The 23506-nt window shown below is 33.8% G+C and overlaps 1 protein-coding gene across 3 annotated transcripts in view; it reads left to right on the forward strand.

The window, feature by feature from the left end:
- The window catches only part of LOC111707770 (oxysterols receptor LXR-alpha), a 13575-nt gene extending 1652 nt beyond the window's left edge, over positions 1-11923 (forward strand). The window contains exons 2-13 of one of the 3 annotated variants that reach the window (XR_002766525.1): positions 5098-5501; positions 5939-6043; positions 6714-6812; positions 6912-7017; positions 7308-7569; positions 8026-8168; positions 8512-8624; positions 9888-9983; positions 10707-10797; positions 11049-11141; positions 11214-11589; positions 11744-11923. Coding sequence is in view for 1 of the 3 variants with exons in the window: in XM_023480921.1 (XP_023336689.1) it covers positions 5098-5501; positions 5939-6043; positions 6714-6812; positions 6912-7017; positions 7308-7569; positions 8026-8168; positions 8512-8624; positions 9888-9983; positions 10707-10797; positions 11049-11141; positions 11214-11456 (1755 nt within the window). In the remaining 2 variants the exon portion in view is untranslated. Of the gene's footprint in view, positions 1-5097; positions 5502-5938; positions 6044-6713; positions 6813-6911; positions 7018-7307; positions 7570-8025; positions 8169-8511; positions 8625-9887; positions 9984-10706; positions 10798-11048; positions 11142-11213 lie in introns of all 3 variants that reach the window. The other 2 variants (XR_002766528.1, XM_023480921.1) reach the window with 2 other exon arrangements.
- The last annotated feature ends 11583 nt before the right edge of the window (positions 11924-23506 follow it).

The following is a 23506-nucleotide window of genomic DNA, read 5'->3' on the forward strand; positions in this document are numbered from 1 at the left end:
ACGCCTCAAAAAAAAGAGGAAACGCCTCAACAAAATAAAGTTTTAAAAGTTTTTTCAAAAAACGGAAACGCCTCAAAAAAAAACGGAAACGCCTCAAAAAAAAAGAGGAAACACCTCAACTTTAAATATTAGGAAACGCCTCAAAAATATTCGGAAATCCCTCAACATTTTCCAGTTTTGAGGGATTTCCCAAAAAAAAACGGAAATTCCTCAAAACCGGTTTTTGAGGCATTTCCGCGTTGAGACGTTTCCGTGTTGAGGCGTTTCCATAGCACCCCTATAACCTGCATGAAAACTACAAAACTCTTCGTGTTTAAATTACAATCAATATTTATACAAATATACAAATATATTTACATAAAACATCTTTGTGGGAGATTATAAAACTTTTTACAATAACTTTATTTGTTATAACTCTATTTTCAAGGATTTAAGTTCTCTTTTTCATGGAGGATAGGAAGAGAAGTAAATTGTATGAGAGAGGGAGGGGGGGGGGAAGTATGATTATAAATTTTAAGGAAAGTTCAGAGAAAAATATTTTTTACAAGAATCGACCAATTATCAATAATTTCCAAGAATAAACCGATTTAATCCTGAATTGTGCAAACATGACGCAATATCTGTCCAGCCGTCTCTTGGGACCCAGCCATATACATGATGACACATTACGCTTGTACTTATAATACTTTAAACATGAATCACTGCCCATGTCCTCTGATGTAACGATTTAAAACAAAACGTGGAGTTGTAAGGTGTTTTTATATTATTCCAGACCTCCCTCCACGAGGTCTGTAATACCCCCCCCCCCCCTCCTTATAGAACCTATAGAGCAGGTGGTGGGGTGTGCACCATGAACTTTAAGCATGAACTTGTGTTAAAGTACGGAGCTTATAAACCCGCCAAATCTACCTCCTTCTCTTTGTTCCTGAAAACTCTATATAGATATTCACTCTATACAATCTAGTAAACAGCTTCATATAATATACCTGCCAGGCAGCCTAGTTCAAGTATCGTTTGTGTTGTTCTATGGATACTTTTAATTGTACCTTTAAAATATTTGTACAGTGTACTTTCAATAGATATGTAACTTTGATATATGTGTACAGTGTACTTTCAATAGATATGTAACTTTGATATATTTGTACAGTGTACTTTCAATAGATATGTAACTTTGATATATTTGTACAATGTACTTTCAATAGATTTGTACCTTTAATACATTTGTACAGTGCACTTTCAATAGATTTGTACCTTTAATACATATATTTGCACAGTGTACTTTCAATACATTTGTACCTTTAAATATTTGTACAGTGTACTTTCAATAGATTTGTACCTTTAATGTATTTGTACAGTGTACTTTCAATAGATTTGTACATTTAATATATTTGTACAGTGTACTATTGAACTTATGAATCATAGAAAAAGGGAAAATACTTTCAAAGAGATGATGTTTTAAAAATGAATGTGAAACATAAAAATCTAAAGATATTTTTTTGATTTTTCCTGTATTTTTACCCCTTTGTTCCTGTGAACATGTGATATCAGCGTGTAACATTCAGATCTTGATATTTTAAAGGTCAAATAATAAAGCTTTCTAATACGTAACTATTTCTTTTACAAGTTCTAGGGAAAAACTATTGGGGGGGGGTAAGATAATCATTGGAAAGTTTTTATACTGAATTTCAGTGATTCCCCTTTAGATTTGGGATTTTCTCTCTCCACTGACCTACCTCATATATAGTTTAATGTATAATAATAATAGCTTGGGAACCCAGCTTTGCATGGAGTTTTCCAAATTAAAGTCAACTAATTCAAATTTTTGATTATTTATAACAATATTTTAAAAACAATTTAAACAAATTTACAATTAATATTTTATTGTTCTTACTATTGATCAATTCAATTTTAGAAATACAACAAAATAATAAAATGTTAAACTTAAGTTTAAAAACTATATCATAATAACATGGAAGATTTTTTAATATTGACTTAAAAAATGGGTTTTTAAGAAAAATCCCCGCGAGACCGAACTCGAATTGTATTCCTGTGAATCCCTGATTCGAATGTTACCAGAACCATAACTCTGCTAAAGAATATTTGTTTTTGAGAAAATGACGTAATTCTATAGACTAGCCTATAAATGTACCCTCTGAACTCTTCACATTTTCATGCATTTTACACTTCTACAAAATACTGAAGAAACAACAAAGGGTCGTAAATATTTATAAGAATCATGCTTCGCCATCAGTAAAGTGTGAATTTTTTATTGTTTGTTGAGGATTTATAGAATTTGAGATACAAAAAATACATCGATAAACTAGAAAATATAAATAAACTTCAGTTATAATAATTATTTAATACCAAGTGCAGGTAAATGGCGGGAGTAAATATGTCTGATATGAATAATATAAGCCTGAGCACTTCAGCTTGTATTTATTTAACACTTAACGGAAATCGGAACTTTTGTTTTATCTTATGCAGATATATGGATAAATTTTTTAAATTCAAATTCAAAATTGCCCACACAGAACATCGAGATCATAGTATTGCATAATCCCGAGGAAAATATTGTAAAATGTGAACTCAAACCCCGCCCCCTTGCTTGGTTCTATCATACCTTCTCCTTCAGAATAATGTATGTGAACACATTGTATTCAATACCAATACGCTTAAATAAATATAAATATCTAATTAAAAACTTGTAAACACTTCATATTTCTTTGATGTAAGTGCATTGCAGTGTACAGATCAAACGATGTGATATTTAATATAAAATTATTAATATGCAGACGCATCATGCCGGCTTCTACAAAGGATGAGGCTGTAAATACGACCTAAAACTCCATAGGTTTAATTAAGACTTAAGTATTAAATACAACCTTTTTATGGCTTATTTAATGATTTGATAAAGAAAGAAACAAGTTTACAGTTTCAGGGAATCGTGTTATCATGAAACTGACAGTATGAATTCCATACAGTCGTCTCTGAAGTCCCATCCTTTGTGGTTAACCCTGTATTTGATCTAAATCCAGTATTTATATTATATACAGAGTTTATTGTTCCACTTGAACAGCCAGTAAATACAGGGAACACGCCCACATATCAGAATAGTTTTATGTTTATTTTATTCAAGTTTTTAGAAATGTTAATTTTATAGCTCTTCATAATCATTATACTGCCATATTTATAGCTTACAGTTATCAATGATTAAAAATAATCTTAAGATTTAAGAATTTAAAAAATTACATTTTGTAAGTAGAAAGTTTGATCGTTGAATTAATAGATTTGAAAATGTGTCTTTAAAGAAAATTCCTTTTTTCCCGTGATTTAATGTAATACTATCGTCATGTACCACTATCACCATTAAAGCATGTAGAACTATTAGAGCCTTAAGGCAGGTGGCCTTTCCGTATTCAGTGAACCCAGGCAGTCGCAGGCACTTTCTAGGCAGCGTTAAAGCGCCGCTGAACCCCCATCACCCCCGCACAGCATGACATATGCCTTGAATTGCTGTTAAACCCCCTCCCTCCTCCCACCTCCCGGTAGACCAGAACCGGCAGGGGTGAAAGGTCACACAGTACATTTCTTTGTCATAAGTTTTAAACGGTATTTATTTAATCAAATTCATTTCTAAAATATTTTCCTCTTAAGGATGTTTACTCACCTGTAAGGTTCACTGTGAACATTTCTATTTCTCATATGCTATGACCTAACTCTCAAACATTTATAATTTAGACGTACATACAAAATTAAAACAGGGCTTAAGTTAAGCTCTTCATTCCACGCATTACGACTAAATAATTAAAAATGGACATTTGAGAACGTAGAAAGATGTTTGCCCGGAATTAAATAGAAAGTTATTCAGACTGTAGTCTGTAGTCTCCGTAAAGAAATAAATCTGAATTGTTGATAAAATCCCAATAATCTAATATTTTTTATATTTGAACCGTTTATGTATTATATTTAGTAGTTTCTTCGGCCTTCAACGGACTATACCCCCCCCCCCGGGCCCCCCCTATATTTCTAATCCCCCTCTCGATACTCCAGATATTTATAACTTATACCCACCACCGGACACCACCAGCACTAGATATTTTTTAAAAATAATTCAATCCATTTAAAATCCTAAAAATATGAAATATTTAAAATTATGAAATATTTTAAACATCTAAAATGAATATTAAAGCTGAAAAAAGTTATAAAATATTGTATTATATATTTTTATATATATATATATATATAATACACATTACAAATATAATATTTATAAAAATTATTTCTTTTTGTATATAAATTTTCTCGCATTTTCCCAATTTCTGGAAATAAAGTTGTGTTAGAGTGATGGTCAATATGACCCAATACATTTTATACCACTTTTCTTCATTTTTATTTAAAACCAGGGGCGTACGAGGGGGGGCCGAGCCCCCCGCCCCACCCTCCTTACGCGTATCCCCCTGAGGGGGGGGGGCTCTTTTAACATTACAGCTGCTTGCATTTCCCTTCCTCAGGCAATCTACATTGTATTGCACCCAAACTTAAAAATTAAAAAAGAAACTGATTAAGTATTGCATTAAACATCCAAGTTTCCCATTTTGAAAACTGATTATTTTTATTTGTGGTTTCTCTACAAAAGTGTGACCCTCCTTTTATAGAATGGCATGTCCGATGTACCTTTGAAACCTTCATTATCTCCATCGTTTCTGAAGCTAGAAATGCGCGAGTCACTTTTGTAGAGAAACCACAAATAAAAATAATCAGTTTTCAAATGGGAAACATGGATATTTAATGCAATACTTGATCAGACAAAGCTTTGAAGGGTATTGTTGTGAATCAGAATATATTTTAATTCTTTTCTTAATCTTTTTGTTTGAGTGAGTGCAATGCAATGCAATGTAGAATGGAGATTGCCTGAGGAAGGGAAATGCAGGCAGATGTAATATTAAAAGAGCACCCCTCTGGGGGGGGGCACGCGTAGGGGGGGGCCGGGGGATCGGCCCCCCCTCATAAGCCCCAGATGTGCACAATGTGCAACATGTACAATTAATAAATAAATGCGGATTTGTAGCTCTTATCCTAACTCTACGTAATTTGCAGGTAGTTGAGGAGGAGGAGGAGGGGGAAGATGTTTCTAAAATGGATTCAGACGATTCCTCGAACAATTCCCTTGGGGAGAACACAAACACAGTCTTCCTTCAGCTTCAGCAACTGCAGCAGCTTCAACAGTTCCAGCAGCTGCAACAGTTTCAGCAGAAACAGCTGGGACGGGTCACCCTAAGCAGGATATCCAACGAAGTTTCCGTGATTCAGAAGACCGTGAAGAGAGAAGAACCCAAGAAACAGAATTTTATTATTCTCTCCAAGCAAGAGAAACCGAACCTTGTCGTGGTTAAGGAGGAACCTATAGAGAAGGATTCCTATAGTAATCTTGGAATTAAGATTAAGGAAGAAGGAAAAAAGAGTTCTCCGGTTTCCCCTTTCAAGAGGGAAAGATCCAGCAGGTAGGACAACAACATTTCTAAAGCTCAGGGTGTTAAAGGAATTAAGTCTTTGTCTAAATCCCTAAACCTATGTACCCTGATAGACCATGGTGTAAACCTTACAGATTTCAAACACTTAGATTATTTGATCTAACAGAATTCATGGTTTAAAATATCTTAGGTCTACAACATTGGGTACAAAGATATAGGGATTAGAAAATAAGGGGTTGTGTCAATGGTTCAAATCCTTTAGCCTGGCAGGATTCAGAAATAAATATTGTATTTGTTTAAGTATTTCTTAATAAAATTCGATCAAAGTTTTAAAAAGTTTAAGGTCCACATTGTAAATTAAGTTTAGGCTTCAAGGCCTTTCTCGATCAGATATAAACAGGTGAATTTTAATTTCGATGAATAAACTGAATTTTTGAAAAAAGTTTATTATATTTTTGTATTTATAGAATATTGTGTGAGAACCCTGTCTGCCAGGTGTGTGGGGAGAAGGCTGGGAAACATAGTTATTACGGTGGTCAGGTCTGCCCTTCATGCAGAGCATTCTTTAGGAGGTAGAGTCATTCATTCATTAATTCATCCTTGCAGAAGAGCATTCTTTAGGAGGTAGAGTTATTCATTCACACATTCATCCTTACAGAAGAGCATTCTTTAGGAGGTAGATTTATTCATTCACACATTCATCTTTACAGAAGAGCATTCTTTAGGAGGTAGAGTCATTTATTCATACATTCATCCTTACAGAAGAGCATTCTTAGGAGGTAGAGTCATTCATTCATTTATTCATCCTTGCAGAAGAGCATTCTTTAGGAGGTAGAGTCATTCATTCATACATTCATCCTTACAGAAGAGCATTCTTTATGAGGTAGAGTTATTCATTCACACATTCATCCTTACAGAAGAGCATTCTTTAGGAGGTAGAGTCATTCATTCATACATTCATCCTTGCAGATGAGTATTCTTTAGGTGGTAGAGTCATTCATTCATTCATTCATTCATGCATTCTTTAGTAGGTTTAATCTGCATTCGTTCATTAATTCGTCCTTGCAGAGCATTCTTTAAAACATTAAAAGGTTTGATCATTCAATAATCATTCATTCTTGCAGACTGCAGAGCATTCTTTAGGAGGAACATTCATTTATCATCCTATTATTTATTATGAAATGCACATGTATTTGATATTTTAACGTAAATGAATAAAAGTATAACTGTTTAATTGTATAGATCCGTGCAGTCAAGATGCTATACTGGATTCCGTTGTATAAACCGTAGTGAGAGCTGTCCTATTAATCTACTCACTAGGAAGAACTGTCAGTATTGTAGGTAAATACAAATTTAAATTTGATAATTCAAACAATATTTTTACGTGTATTTTCTTTAAAAATCATTGCCCGTCTATATTGATGGATGGATATTGTGAAGGTATCACAAGTGCTTATCCTGTGGAATGCGTCCTAGCTGGATCCTATCCGAGGAAGAGAGAATCCGTAGGTTCCATGGTAGAACCAAGGGGAAAGGAAAAGAACAGGTATGTTGCAATTTGTTCATAATATTTAAAAAAAAGTAATAAAATGAGTTAGGGATCGAAAACCAAAAAAAAATTTTACAACATATTAAACATACAGAAAAGTTGTATATACTAAACCATTTAAAATAGAGATTTTTGTCTATTTTACAGTTCAGTTTTGTTACAACTTTTGTTTCATCAATGTGTTTTATATCAAAGCATTGTATTTGGTTTCACACAAATGAATATGTGATATTCGGTAAAAAAGGTTATGAATAGTTTAGGTTTGATATGAAATTATTTCTATACAGGGAGATGGGTCGGATAATTCTGGACGTAATACTCCACAAAGCTCCAGTAGTCCAAAAACCACATCTCCAACTCCTCCTAGTAATCTTTACTCTTCACTTACCATGGTTCCACAGATCTCCTCATTCCAACCAACCTTAACCCCGTCCCGATTCTCCGGAGTAGATTCGTCCCGTTTCTCCGGGTATGGAGTAGAGCAGATGTCCCCTGGAGATAGGTTCAAAATACTTCAATATGCTGAGATAATGAAAAGATGTTGCACAGGTTTGATTAATTTATCTTTTAAGGCGCTTTAAGGCTTTAAGGCGCTTTCCGCCACTTTCCTGTTAATAATTTTAGCTTTTAACTGATGTTCTAAAAATTGGGCATTTTAAATAATTTTCAAATTTTGGCAGATTTTTTTTTTCGAATTGTCGCATTTTAAAATAATAAATTCCCTCTATTTATAAGGAATTATTTCTCACCAATTTTGATGTTTATACACCTGTCCTGGGGTCATGTGAGGTCCCACATAAAATTTGGGCCCGATCGGTTCAGCCGTTTTTTCGTTTATCGGTTACAAACAAGCAACGTTTATATAGATTATAGATTGTTGAAGTCTTAATATGTTTGCTGCAAACTTTAGTTTTTGGTTTTTATATTTTTATTATATTACTTGAAATATGATGCCTTCACTTAAATCAAAATATTTAATTTGATTCTTTATCTTCACTTGTGAAGGTCGAGAAGATGACCTTGAGTCGGTTCTGCTGACAGATGTTCTCCAGACTGCTCTTCAAGGAACCCAGCTCTCCAGGCATACTGCTGAAAGGCTGAGCACTATCCTGGACACTAGAACTAGAGTTAGCTTATCCCTACTCCAGGTAAATATATATATATATACAGTGTACAGGGTCGTTAAGGTTGGTTTATATGAAGGTTTAATTTAGATACACACACTTCCATGATCACATAAGAACAATCAATTTAATCATGTGTTTGTGTCAAAACTTACTTTTATAACGAAATAAATTTATTAGCTTCCTTTGTAATTATATGACTTGAATTTTAAAACTTTAAACTGAAATGAAAAGAATTTTATGATTAAGATTACGCTAAGTATGTACTAGTTTTGAACGCTGAAAGCCTGAAGTAGTATTGTCCAGTAATCATCATATTCTTAAATTTTGATATGATTTAAACTTAAGTTTTTACAATTTGTTCCAGGAATTCCAGAGTTTGAGTGAAAGTGATCAGACGAGTATCTTGAAATACAATCTTCCCTTAATTCATCGACTCCGGCAATCCGTCCTCCTCTCAACACCAAACCTTACACTCAGGTACTAATCCGTCCTCCTCTCAACATCAAACCTTACACTCAGGTACTAATCCGTCCTCCTCTCAACATCAAACCTTACACTCAGGTACTAATCCATCCTACTCTTAACCTCAAACCTTTCACTCAGGTACTAATCCGTCCTCCTCTCAACCTCAAACCTTTCACTCAGGTACTAATCCGTCCTCCTCTCAACCTTAAAACCTCCACTTAGGTACTAATCCATCCTACACTAAACCTTAAACCCTCCACTTAGGAACTAATCCGTCCTCCTCTCAACCTCAAACCTTCCACTTAGGAACTAATCCGTCCTCCTCTCAACCTCAAACCTTACACTCAGGTACTAATCCGTCCTCCTCTCAGCCTCTGAGCCTTAAAACCTCCATTCAGGTACCAATTCATCCTACACTCAACCTCAAACCTTACACACATGAACTAATCCGTCCTCCTCTCAACCTTAAAACCTCCACTCAGGTACTAATCCATCCTACTCTCAACCTCAAACCCTACTCTCAGGTACTAATCCATCCTACTCTCAACCTTAAACCCTCCACTTAGGAACTAATCCGTCCTCCTCTCAACCTCAAACCTTACACTCAGGTACTAATCCATCCTACTCTCAACCTCAAACCTTACACTCAGGTACTAATCCGTTCTACTCTCAACCTCAACCCTCCACTCAGGTACTAATCCATCCTCCTCTCAACCTTAAACCTTACACACAGGTACTAATCCGTCCTCCTCTCAACCTCAAACCCTACACTCGGGTACTAATCCATCCTACACTCATCCTTAAACCTTACACTCAGGTACTAATCCATCCTACACTCAACCTCAAACTACACTCAGGTACTAATCCGTCCTCCTCTCAACCTTAAACCTTACACTCAGGTACTAATCCATCCTACTCTCAACCTTAAACCCTAATCCGTCCTCCTCTGAACCTTAAACCCTCCACTTAGGTACTAATCCATCCTACTCTCAACCTTAAACCTTCCACTTAGGAACAAATCCGTCCTACTCTTAACCTTAAACCCTCCACACATGAACTAATCCGTCCTACTCTTAACCTTAAACCCTCCACACATGATCTAATCCGTCCTACTCTCAACCTCAAACCCTCCACTCAGGAACTAATCCGTCCTACTCTCAACCTTAAACCCTCCACTTATCCCTCAAGACACAATAAAGTTATGTCTTTCAAAAAGTTTTAATCTTGATAAAAAAAGTTAAAATCAGGTATATGATTTATTATTATTTATCCTAGGGAGTTAGTTGGTTTGCTGGTTGGAGAAGAAAAACTGACTGAAGCTGAAAAATATTTGCCGTTTGATCTTTCTAAAAAAACACAGAGTCCAAATGGGTAAGTTATTTAAAAGGTTATGCTAAGTCTGACAAAATGTTTGTGTTTTTCATAAAAAAGGCTTCATTTTTGGACACAAAAATGGTGGTATTTTTGGTTAATAAATGGTTATACTTTTGGTTAGTTATATTTTTGGCGGTTATATTTGATAAAATTAGCGTCTTATCTTCTCCAGGCTCCATTCATTATAAAGATAGGCAAATAATCAATAAAACTACAATCATTCACTTTTAAGATTTATGCATATATGTTGTATTGAAATATTAAACTAAAAATGAGATTAGGTAAGCCGGTTGTTTTCAGGCTGATCCTTTCCGAGCAAAAGTTAAATAATACAATCTTAATTATCACACCTTAAAAATATGCATTTGCTTTTACAAAGTAGGACAATAGTTAAATATTAAATAATTGAAACTTTCCTTTAAAAAGCAAACTTGCCAGCTTTAGTGCAATTTAACATATAGAGACTTTTTACAAGTAAATGAAAATGAATAAATTATATCCTGAAAGGTTTCATTAATATTTACTACTTTAAAAGGTAAGATAAAGAATTTATAATGGTGCTAAATTATTGTAGGCCAAATATTTTGTATTTATTTTAATGAGTTAAATGAGTTTGAAGAGTTTAATGAATTAATGAGTTAAATGAGTTTGATGAGTTCATGATGAGTTTAATGAGTTTGATGAGCTTGATGAGTTTACTAATTTGAATGTATAATCTAGCTTGGATTACCGAGGTGTACACACTACCTGGATAAATGATCAGGAGAAGGATGAGGAGTCCCACACTAAGCTTATTTATAGGATATCTCAGGTTCATAATATAGTTTTTAAAAGAAAAACTTGTAAGTTTTAACTTGAGTTTATAAAACTTTTACTTTAACAAGATTACAAAATTAATTAAAACCTTGAAGTAGATAGAAATTCTAAAAATAAAATTTTCATCAAATTGTTAACAATTAAACATAATATTTCAACACGTAGTGGAGACATTATAAATGTTTAAATTTCTGTTTGTCTTAACTATTTTATATATTTTTTTTTTTTTTAATTTCTTATATTTAGATTGTTGATTGCACTGACATGGTTTCAATGGTTCTTCTCGTCCTGATTATTGCATTTAATACGGATTTCATAGAACTAGAGAACAGAGAACAGGTAAATAATTTTGCTTGTTTCAAAAAAAAATTTCATCTCAAATGATTTTTTTTTCATGTTCTTTTTTTTAAGGTTGAGAAGATCCAATTGAAGTTTGTGATACTGCTCCAGCAGTACATAAGCACGACTGGTGCCAGGCCAAGTCAGACTCAGCCCCTCAACCTTGCCAAACCAAATAAAGATGTAATGGCGGGAAATGAAGATGTCCAAGAAGATCGTATGGAACAAGGAAACTCGCTATTCGTCAAATTTCTAATGATTCCTTCCCTTCTTAGAGAGATTCTAGAAATAACTAAGGAAAGACTTCTGATTTAAATCCGTTTTTTCAATATTTTAGAAATTAAATTTTTATATTCTTTTGCTTAATGTCGTCGGTATATGCTTCTATATTAATCCTTTGCAGTTATTTAAAATTTAAACTTTCAACCAGTATTTGATCAAGTATTAAGTATATCTGGAGAAGAAAATATAAGTTTATTTTTTATTAAAAATTACTTCAGCTAATGAGATGACAACTTTTGTAATTCTTAATGTGATTCAATTTAATTTTTTTTTGTATTTATAATTCTTAAAATATTTGTTTCATCTCCAGGTATCTCTAGTTTTAGAAAGTTTGCGCAATCTGGATATTGTATATTTGTTTATTACAATATTACAATGATACATATAACTGGATATTAGAATATTACTATAAACTTTGTGATCGATGTTACATTCTCTTTATACATAAGCTCGGTGTCAACAATATTTAGAAATTAAATACAGCATTATTACTTTTATTACATTTACATTATCATTGATATTTTTGTTCCCGCCCTTAATGTTAATATGGTTTCATGAACGTATGCTGAAAATTCTGAGGTGCAGTAAAGTTTATATATTAAAAACATTTTTAAATCTAATTAAATCAATTCATGGTCCGCCGTTTACGCGCGATGAAAATTACTCTCCAACCCGAAAACCTAAAATTACTAGAGTCTCTACAAAGGAATACGTATTTTTAGGTTTATTTACGCGATAATTCGTATACTAAAATCTATTGGTAAAGAACTTGCGTATATTTACGTATTTTTACCTATTTATTCCTAGCGATTTTTATAAAGTGCGTAGGTTTTCCAGAAATGCATTTTTACGAATTTAATTGCGTATACTTTTTACAATGTAATTTATTTAAAGTTTTCAGGTTTATATTTTTGCATAATTTTACGCATTTTTCGGCTTTTTTCTTTACTTAAAGGGACAGACCGGCAATGAAGGTAGTTGAACTGGGTATGCAGTGTTGTGGACAAATTCTTTAGGATTCATTTGAGACATATAAAACTTTTTAAAGATTTGTAAATCCTGAGTTTGGGCGCAAAGTCGAAGTTCAAAATCGTACTTTTGGGTGGAGACGTTTTCAGAAATTTTTTTTAATTATTAAATAACGGCGACAAAAAATGTAAACAAACTTCTACATTACACTGATTAGTTGGAACAGGTTGAGAAAATAAAAATTAGTCTTATCATCCAAAATAAGTAATCTTGTTCAATTATTAGTTTCTATTTTCTCATTATTCTAGTCTCTCAGTATTTACAAATATTTTTTTGTAGATTTTCTGGAAGTATCATTGAAAAGACGACATTTGAAGAATTTGTAGATATCTACGAATAAATTCATAAAAAAAGTAAGAAATTCAATATAATGATGAAAACGAAATAATTGATTCTAGCATTGATTTATTGATAAATTTCTTATGCGAAATATGTTCCTCATCATCTAATTAGTTCACTTTATAATTTTTACTTCATTTTTCGTCGTCGTTATTTAATAATTTAAAAAAAAAGATTCTGAAAACGTACCCACCCAAATTTATAATTTTCAGCGTCGAATATGCACTCAAACTCAGTAATTATACATTGTGGAAAAGTTTTATAAATCTTAAATGAATCCTAAAGAAGTCTCTTTAAAAACTTGTATTTTTTTAGAGTTTATATAAAAGTTTGATACAAACCTAAAAATAAGTGTATTTTCATAAATTTCATACAAATAATTTTTAGGTTTTTATTTTACAAATTTTTACGTATTTTCCCTTTTTTACCTAAAAAATTGTGGTTTTTTAGAGTTTATAAGTTTGATACAAACCTAAAAATGCGTATATTTCCGTAAATTTTTTAACAAATAATAAATTTTTAGGTTTTGATTTTATAAACTTTTACATATTTTTCGGAATTTTTTCTATATTTAAAATTTGTATTTTTTAGAGTTGAAAAGTGTCAATATATTCAGGAAACCTTAACTGCACAAAAATGCATTTTTAAGTTAGAATTCAAAAATATTTTATTATTTTTCAGCAGAATTGTTATGTAAGAAATCTAATGCAATTATTTTGATAAATACAATGTTTTAAAATTTCTATCATTTTGGAGTAAATTGATGTTTTCATTAGGATCAATGTCAGCAAATTCTCGATTTTTTATAGTTATATTTAGAAGTTCTACTTTCAAAGTCTTAGAACTGGTATAGTGGTAAGTGAATTAATTAATATTAATATTAATTAATATTGAATACGTACTTGTTGAAGATACAGACAAAATGCTTGCATGCATATTGATTTAGATGAAGGAATGATGATGGTGTGAATTGAAAATTATGATATATATGAATGGATTTAAGAAATTTGTGGAATCAGTTGTATAAATATGAAGGAGCAATGTGCATGCAAAATTATAGTCATCTTCTTAACATTTTGGTTTTGGACCTTGAATATTCCTTAAAAATACGTATTTTTATGTATAGGTAAAACCTATAAATTCCCAAAATTAAGAAATGTTACGGCTTTTTCAAACCAAAATCTACGTAAAGGAAAAACCTAAAGATTCCTGATTCTTTTGATTTTTTTAGGGTTTTTCCATATGTATTTTAACGTTTGTCATACGTATTTTTACGGATGTAAAATACGTATTTTTACCAAGGAAATAGTTACAAAATTATGTATGTCATGCGTATGGAAAATACGTATTTTTACGTATTCCAAGCCTAAAAATATGTATATATACGAATGTCATATCCGTATTTATAGGTTTTCCGGTTAGTAAGGTAACTCTGCAGCAGAAAATACTGGACCTACAATAAAAAGAATAAAATTAACCTGCGGTAAAGAACAAAACCCACAATTAAAAAAACGAAGGAGATCATCTATGGAGAGAACTGAACCCACAATATAAACATAATCTGCGTATAGAACTGAACGGACTGAACCCACAATAAAAACATAATCTGTGCATGTAGAGAACTGAATTCCCAAAATAAACATAATCTGCGTATAGAATTGAACCCACAATAAAAACATAATTGTGGAGAGAACTGAATCCACAATATAAACATAATCTGCGTGTAGAAATGAATCCACAATATAAACATAATCTGCGTATAAAACTGAATCCACAATATAAACATAATCTGCGGAGAGAACTGAACTCACTGAACCCACAATATAAACATAATCTGCGGAGAGAACTGCAAACCAACAATGAAAACATAATCTACTCCAGAGAACTGAACCCATGATAATAATCGGGGGATAGAACTTAACCCACAATATAAACATAATCCATGGAGATAGAACTGAACCCACAATAACAATATACATATAACCATGCAGAAGAAAACAGAACACCAATGATATTCTGCGGAGAGCACAGATTTTCAGGACCTAGCTAGACGATCTATAGACAATGAAAACATGATATGCGAGAGAAATCAAAACCCACAATTTGATTTTTTTTTATCTAAGAACTAACTACAATTTTACCTTAAATTTGTTACATGATACAGGGGCGTACGAGGGCTTTTGTTTAGGGGGGGCACAATTTGCGCGCGTCAAAAAAAATTTTTGGTCCCCCCCCCTTGGCAACATTGTGCCCCCCCCCTTGAAAACCCCTTTTTTGAAAAAATATTAATACCTTTTTTAAATTTTTTTTGCCCCCCCCTTGTTTTGTTCACCATAAAAATACACCAAAAAGACTACATTTTTGGGTGTTACTAACCTTAGAGTCTAAAAATTATTCCTTTGCTTGAAAAGCTAACTTTTTGACTTTATGAATTTATCACTTAACTCCATCACAGCAAACTAAATCAATAATCACAGCATCATTAAAAATTATACTTTTACTAATAAACGAAATTTCTTCTGAAATTTTTAGATAGAATTTACTCAATCTACATATTCACCAACTCTTTTAACCCTATCTCTGCTGGAGTACTTGAAAACCAAGATATGTCAATTTGAACCCCCCCCCCCTCTAAATCCCATGTTTGATGTCCAAATATGACAAATAATACATCATTGAAAAGCTCTTGTGGTCTACTTTTAGAATCTGCAAAAATTTGCAAATTTGCAAAAATCTAATTTTTAATCGCAAAATCCAGTTATATAGTAAAAATGTTTTCAACAAAATTTGTCAAAAAAATGAAAATTTATACAGTTTTGAAAAGCCCTGGACCATGCCATTTCAAATATGCAAAAATGTCTGCAAAATTTTAAATAACCTGAATTTTAATCAAGAAAAACTAAAAATGTGCAAATTTGACAGGTTGTTTGCAAAAAACTTGCAATTTTTTTCGTAAAACTTGTGCAATTCGTTTCTTTATGTCAAAGGCTTTCCAAAAAGCTAAATTTTATCAAAATCTGACAAGTGGAAGTGGGTCAAAACAAAGATTTTTTTGTACATTTTAGATGAGTGACTAACTCTAAATTTGTTAGGAACCGAACCCTTGTGAACATGAATGTTTGAATACCTTTGGATCCTATAAATGTGAATGTCCCCCAGGTAGAATTATTATAAATACTAATCTTTTAGGGCAACTACTATTTTAATTGTGAACATGTTCTTTTAATGTAAATTGTAAAATAAAAACAAACAAAATTTCGCGGAATTTCTAAAAAATTTCGTGGATTTTCAAAATTTTCAAAAACCGAATTTTGTAAGAAGCAAATTTTTAAAAATTCGATCATTCATAAACCTTCCCTGGGGTCACGCGAGGTTCCACAGAATTGGGCCCGATCAGTCCGATTTACAACGGTATCATAATCATAAATCTGCAAGATATCGTCGATCGTTTTTCTGAGTTCAAAGTGTTTAATTCTGATCATTTCTCCATTGCTTCTTAAAAGCAAGATTTGTGCAAGACACGTTCCCAGAGAAATCACAAATGAAATTTAACAGTTTAAAGAAATCTGATGCAATCTTGATAAGACAAAGTTACTTTTGGAAATCGGGCATTGTAATCTTTGCATGTCTGAGCAAACCATACCCAGTCTCTTGCTCCTTGAACAAAACCATATTTGGGGTTAAACTATATTCCTTCCAGGATACATGTTGAACCGTGATGGACGAACCTGTCGTGACGTGGACGAGTGTTTGACGCGGCAGCATAGGTGTCAGCACGAGTGCGTGAATACAGAGGGTAGTTACAGGTGTATGTGTCCTCCTGGATATATTCAGATCGGAGAGAGATGTCTTGATATTGATGAGTGTGTAGAGCAACAGGTGAATAGAAACAGGGGCGTACACAGGAATTTGTCCAGGAGGGGTACAGGGGGGGGGCTCAGAATTTGTAAGGGCCTGGAAACCACCTGGAAACTATGGATTTTACCGATCCAAGAGGGGCTAGGCCCCTACAGCCCTCCCCCTGTGTACACCTTTGTAAAAAAATGGATGTTTACTTACTTGTATACTTGGAGAGTAGTTGGTGTAGCCTCCGCTAGGGGCATTTAGCAACATCTTTTCCACACAGTCTTCTTCTGGAGATCCTGTCATATTCTCAGTTCATCAGTTCATCTCAGAAGAAGATAGATATTGATCTAGATTTCTTTTAAATATCTTGAAATTTTGGGACTCTCTAATTGTGCTGGGTAACTGGTTCCAATCATCAATGACTCTTTGGGTAAAGAAGTTACTTCTGATGGTGGTGTTGCTTCTCTGGTTCTGTCATCTGATTGTCTGGTGGTTCTCACAGATACTTGATTAACTCTTTTAAACCAGAATTCATCTCCTTCAACCTCTAAGGTTTTGTAGGTTTGTATTAGATCATATCTAGTTCTCCTTGTTACAAGGGAGAGCAGTCCTAGTTCTTTGAGTTTTTCAGTATATCCAACTGCTCTCAATCCACTAATCATATTCACAGCTTGTATTAGGACATTTTCTATAGACCTAATATCTTGTTGTGAGGTTGGAGCCCAGACTTGAGTAGAAAATTCTAGATGAGGTCTGACATAGGTGGTAAATAATCTTAAAAATACATTCCTGTCTCTAAAGTGAAAGGATCTAGTTAACTGACCTAGGACCATTTTAGCTCTATTAACTGCTACTTCACATTGTCTACTGGGTTTTAAATCTTTGTTGATCAACACTCCAATATCTCTCTCCTCCTCAACACTGTTCAGAGTACAGCCACTCATGGTATAATCAAATTCAGGGTTGCCTCTTCCAAAATGCATTATCTTACATTTCTCAGTATTAAAAACCATCCCCCACTTTTCAGACCACTCAACCAAGTTGTCAATGCAGTCCTGCATTACTTCTCTATCCTCCTGAGAAACAGCTTTATTTGCAATTTTGCTGTCATCTGCAAATTTCTTAGTCATCAATGCTCTTCTTGTTGCCTCATCTAGATCATTGATATAAATTATGAACAACAAAGGACCTAACACACTTCCCTGTGGGACTCCTGATATGACTAGAATCCATAGAGAAAAAAGATTGTCTATCACCACCTTCTGTCTTCTGTTTTTTAACCAGTCTTTAATCCAGTTCAAGATGTTACCTTGGATATTTAAGGATTCAATTTTTAGCAATAATCTTTGGTGTGGAACCTTGTCGAAGGCTTTTGAGAAGTCTAGATAAAGAACATCTACTGGAGTACCTTTGTCAATCTCTTGTATTATTACTTCAAGGAATTCGAGTAGGTTTGACGTGCATGATCTGTGTGGGAGAAAGCCATGTTGACTATTATGAAGTAGATTGTTTTTTAATAAGTGATCTTGAATTACATCCTTGACAATTCTTTCCATAAGTTTGCACACTACAGAAGTTAATGACACAGGCCTGTAATTACTAGGTTTGGATTTTACACCTTTCTTAAAGATTGGAACTACAATTGCATCTTTCCAGTCTTGGGGAACTATCCCTTCTTGCATTGATTTTCTAAATAAGCAGGCTAAAGGTACAGATATAGAATTACTAACTTCCTGTAGTAATGTTACAGTTATTCCATCAGAGCCACTAGAGTTAGATTTCTTCAGATTTTTAATGTAAGATTTAATCAGAGCTTCATTAAATTCAAGATCTTGGATAAAGGCAATGGATTCTGTCCTCGCACAATCTGGTAAACTGGATGTGTCTTCATGTGTAAATACACTTCCAAAGTACTGATTCAGAATCTCTACCATTTCCTCCTTCAGGTTAGTTACCTCACCATCCGGTTTACTTAAAGGTCCAATACCAGTTCTATTCTTCAGTTTATTCTTCAAGTATCCATTAAAACACTTTTTGTTGTTGGTTTTCATTTTAGAAAGTTTTTTTTCATATTGTTTTTTCAGTCTTTTGACCTCACTCTTCACACGCTTTTCCAGATCCTTATATTCTTCCTATTTTCTCAGCTCCCCAGAGACTCTGTATTCTTTCCAAACTCTCCTTTTTTTCTGATACTTTTTAAAAGATCTCTACTCATCCATGAAGGATGAGAGTTTGATTTCACCTTAACTCTAGGTACATACTTTTCAGTCAAATCATTCAAGATATTACAAAAGAATCTCCAGGCTTCTTCAGTAGATCGATTGTACAGATTTTCTCTCCAGTTAATAGCATTTAGTCCTTCACTTATAGAATCTGCCCTGTTCCAATTGAATCTTACTGAAGTATTGTTTGTTTCTCTATAACTAGATAATATTTCGATAGAAAGTAAACAATGATCACTGCTGCCAATTTTTCCACAATCAATAATGTTTTGAATTAGATGAGGGCTGTTTGTTAAAACAAGATCTAAAATATTTCCTTTGTCATGTGTTGGGAAATCAACTAACTGTTCAAAACCTTTTTCTAGACATATGTTTAAAATGTTAGTGTACTTATTTGGTGCACTGTAATTATTCCAGTCTATTTCTGGCAAGTTAAAATCACCAATGAATATTGCATTTTTTTCACTGTGCTTTAAAAGATTCACTAATTCAGTGAGGTTAGCCTGATTTGAGCTAGGAGGTCTGTAGATAAGATAAAAATGTAAAGACTCAGAGTTTGTCTTGAAGACAAATTTACAGTGCTGGTTAAAGCTAGAGCCTGTGTCGCAGGGTAAAATATTCAGACCTTCCTTTACATAAACCAAGAGCCCTCCTCCAATTCCATTTCTAGTATCATGTCTATCTTTCCGTATTTCACTGCTTAGTTCATAGCCTTGAATAGAGATAGTTGAGTCATATATAGAGTTATTACACCAGGATTCGGTGACTAGTATAATAGATGGATTCAGGTCCTTACTAACAACTTGAAGTTCATTTAGTTTACTAATTATACTTTGGGCATTGAGATAGAGAATACTTAGTGTCTCCCGTTCTTAGTAGGGTTCTGCTCCTCCATTCTTATTGTATCCTCCTCCTCCTCCTCCCTCCCCCTCTTCTCGCTCTGGATCCTGTCTCTGGTTCTCTGATTGGTGTACCCCAGAGTGTTCTGTCTCCTTTCGTTTCTGCCCAGCGGTACATGATTGGAGCTCGTTTTGACTTTTATGGCTCTTTTTCGGCCTCTTGGTCCAACTGCCTTCCACATGAAGTTTAGGTACTCTCCAACTCGCTCCTCGTTTTTTTTGTCGCAATGTTTTCTCACCTCCTCATCCTCCTGTCTCTGCTGTTTAGTTAAATCTGGTATGATGTTAACATCTTTGAATCTAGTATCTGCTAGTTTCCTTGAGCTCTTGAGAATTTTAGTTCTCAGTACAGGGTTTTCAAGACCTACTATCAGGGGTCTAGTGCTATTTTTTCCATCACCCACTCTTCTCAGAAATTTAATATCAATCTCTGGGTCTAGCTCGATATTAATAGAGTTTAGAACTTCCCTAAATGAAGCAGTATCTGCTTTTTTTCTCTCATATCCATTTTTCATTTCCGGACTAGGTTCAATAAGGTTGTGAATTATCAGGTTCTCCTTCCTTTCTTCTCTATCACGGAGTTCAGCATAGACTTGTTTTTGGGAGTTAGCTGATGACTCAAGGTTTGATTGTTTAACATTTTCAATTTCTTTGTCCAGATTCTGTTGTCCTTCCTTCAGGGCTCCAATCTCGCTCTTATTCTCCTTTGTTTCTTCTTCCAAGTCTTCTACTTTTTTAAATATCTCGGTTATCTTTTTGTTCAGCTTAGCTGTAGCTGATCGACAGGATTTGCAGGACCAGAAACCTCCTCCATTATTCTCAATCTGGTACACGAGTTCCTTGAAAAAGGTGTCACTGATATCCACACACTTCTGGTGAACCCAAAGTCACAGAGATTACACTGAATAGCATAATCATTCTTCTTCACATGTTCTTCACATTTGAGGCATGGGAAATCCTTCTTTCTCTGTTTAGATGACATTATGCAGTAGGGATCAGGATAATTAGGTCAGCTGGGAATATTTGGAAATCCACTGGATCAGTCAGCCAGGGGGTTACCCAAGAACCTGAACAAAATCTCAGCAGTATCTTTATAAAAATAAAATATTATATATCCCTCAGTTTTACTTTTTAGTCTTTTTAAATGTTTCTCTCACTAAAGTTTTTGCACTTAAGTGCTCTAATAAGGAACTATTGACAAAGTCAGGGGGTTCTCAAGGTGACCCACACACCCTTTCACTACTTTTAATAAACTAGGGATCTTCAGGCGTCCCATACACCTGAAGAAAGTTTTAATCACTATTCCAAGTCTTATATGTGAGGTGCAGTACAGTTAAAACCACTGTCTTTTAGAAAAAATAGACAAATTTTTTCAAGAGCAGCTCGGCATATGAAAGACCTCTTTTAGAAGTGAATCAAGCGTTAGATTAGCTTGGTCGTTTAAATGGATGTTTAAAGAAAACCTGCGCAATTATTTAGCAAAATATTTCTGCTTAAACAACCCTAAGTTTGAAATTACTAGAACAATTGGTCTGAACGAACTTATACTTAATCAATGTCATCTTTGTCGTTGTTTACTATAGAGGTCGTAAAACCTTTCTTCAACTGTCACATTTTGATAATTTTATCTTCATCACTTTACCTTGATACTTTTGTGCAGGGTTTGAGTCCGTCTCCAGGTACCTGTAAGAACACAGACGGAAGTTTCAAGTGTGTTTGTCCACGAGGTTTCAAATTAGACTCCTCTCGAACCTTCTGCGTAGAGGCGAATGAATGCAATGATGACTCCAATATAAGCTTTAATCTTCAATCTTCTCTACACGCGTCCCATCTCTGCAATTGGGTCTGATATCAGCATTCTTTCACCTGTGACCTCTCTCTCATTAAGAATGAACAAATATTTGGTATAGGTTTACATCAGTTTTGACTTTGTCGCGTGTCTGTAAATTTTGTGTCATTTTTTGTTACAATATTTCACAAGAAACACAAATAAAAAGACCCGATAAGATAAGGGTAAACAATAAACATGTTGCTGTCAATTAAGAAGACTTAAATGTTGACTTAAACATAACTAGATAACACTTCATTAGGTTTAATAAGGCTCTTTAGTCATTTATTAAATTATGTAAAAAGAACTAAAAAAAGTATAGAGATTCATTCTATATATATATATATGTTACTTAAAACATGCGTTTAATGATAATACTAATTGAGATAATTAATCAAAGATATTGGAAGCTTAATCCTTTGTATTGCAGGTGTGAGGAGGGATGCAGGAACAGTGCAGGTTCATATCAATCTGGGTGTCCGGAGGGTTTCCAGCTCCATTTATACTTTAACCAGTGTGTAGACAAGGATGAATGTAACTCCAGACTTAATCCTTGAGGCAACTCCAAGTGTACGAATACCATCGGGAGCTATGAGTGTGGTTGTCCTACAGGATACCAATTCGACTCCGGTCTCTCAATCTGTATTTAATCAGGAGGGGGGTGTAGCAGTGCGCCTTGTGCCTTTGGTTGCTCTCCCACAGGAAACCAGGGATACAGTTGCCAGTGTCCTAGGGGATACCAGAGTATAGGAGACGGACACTGTGTTGCAACAGTTAATCCATCATCATATCAGGCTTTAGCGCGAGATTGGGACTTTCAAGACATGGACGAGGGGTCGGACGATTTTATCTCCACAGAAGGATGCTTTGCCTGTCAACTTAACGGCGGTTCTAAACCTCAGAGAAGGAAAGGAAGGAGACGATGCGGGCTGAAAATTTGGTTTGGCTGTCTCCGACAGGAGATTCCAGTAGAAGACGACATTTTACAGAGGTTTTGAAATTAATGGTTAACAATATTGTATAATTAGGAATTTTGCCAACTGTAACTTGAAGAATCAACGTTTAAAAACGGAATTTTGATTAATCATAATAATCAAAATTTATCAATTTTAAAAATTATTAAAATTTTTTCTCTCAACAATTTTCCGAAGTGACCCTTTAAATCCTTTAAGACAGATAGAGAATATTGTGAATGAGAGAACAAATCAAAAACCTCTCAATTCCAGCTCTGCAAAGATCAAAAGAAAAAGTTGATTACCTTAATTTAAAAAATAATACATTGCCATTCTCTAATATTTTCAAATTTATGTTTTTAATTTTCAAGCGGTTGCTAAAATTTTCGCTAATTCTAAAATTCAAATGTTTTTTAAAGATTACAGCTATAATAGTTTTTACAAATATCCTCGTTAAAGTAATGACATTATTTTCATTTGTTTGGACAGGTCACTTGTCAAGTTAAAATTGTGCGTGCATTTTTATTTGTTTCGCTCACAACATTCTGTTACTGCCAGTCACATTTTTGTACGTTAATATCTGCAAAACTAAATATTTCTTTTCTGTACAAATAAATTTTAGTAAAACTAATAGATTTTTTCATTTTCGCCTCTTTTGGTCTAAATAAATATGAATATTAAACTACAGGGTGTCCCAAAAAACATGGGAATTCAGTGACGAATTCGATATCGTCTTTTCAAATAATTCTTTGATTTAGTATAGTGATACCTACTGAGAAAGCTGTAATCTGTAAGAGTTTCGTCTGCTATGTTTACATTTTGTTTGTTTATGTTTTGACTGCAACCGGTTGCACTTAGTAAAACAAGAAAATTACAGTAGGCAAACAGAGTAAACTTGTCCGTATTCACTGTTCATCTTGCGGAGACATTATAGACACATCTTTGCAGTCTTTTATCCTTTTCATTA

The sequence above is a fragment of the Eurytemora carolleeae genome, unplaced genomic scaffold (genome assembly GCF_000591075.1).
Source record: "Eurytemora carolleeae unplaced genomic scaffold, Eaff_2.0 scaffold105, whole genome shotgun sequence".
NCBI classification, from domain to species: domain Eukaryota; kingdom Metazoa; phylum Arthropoda; class Copepoda; order Calanoida; family Temoridae; genus Eurytemora; species Eurytemora carolleeae.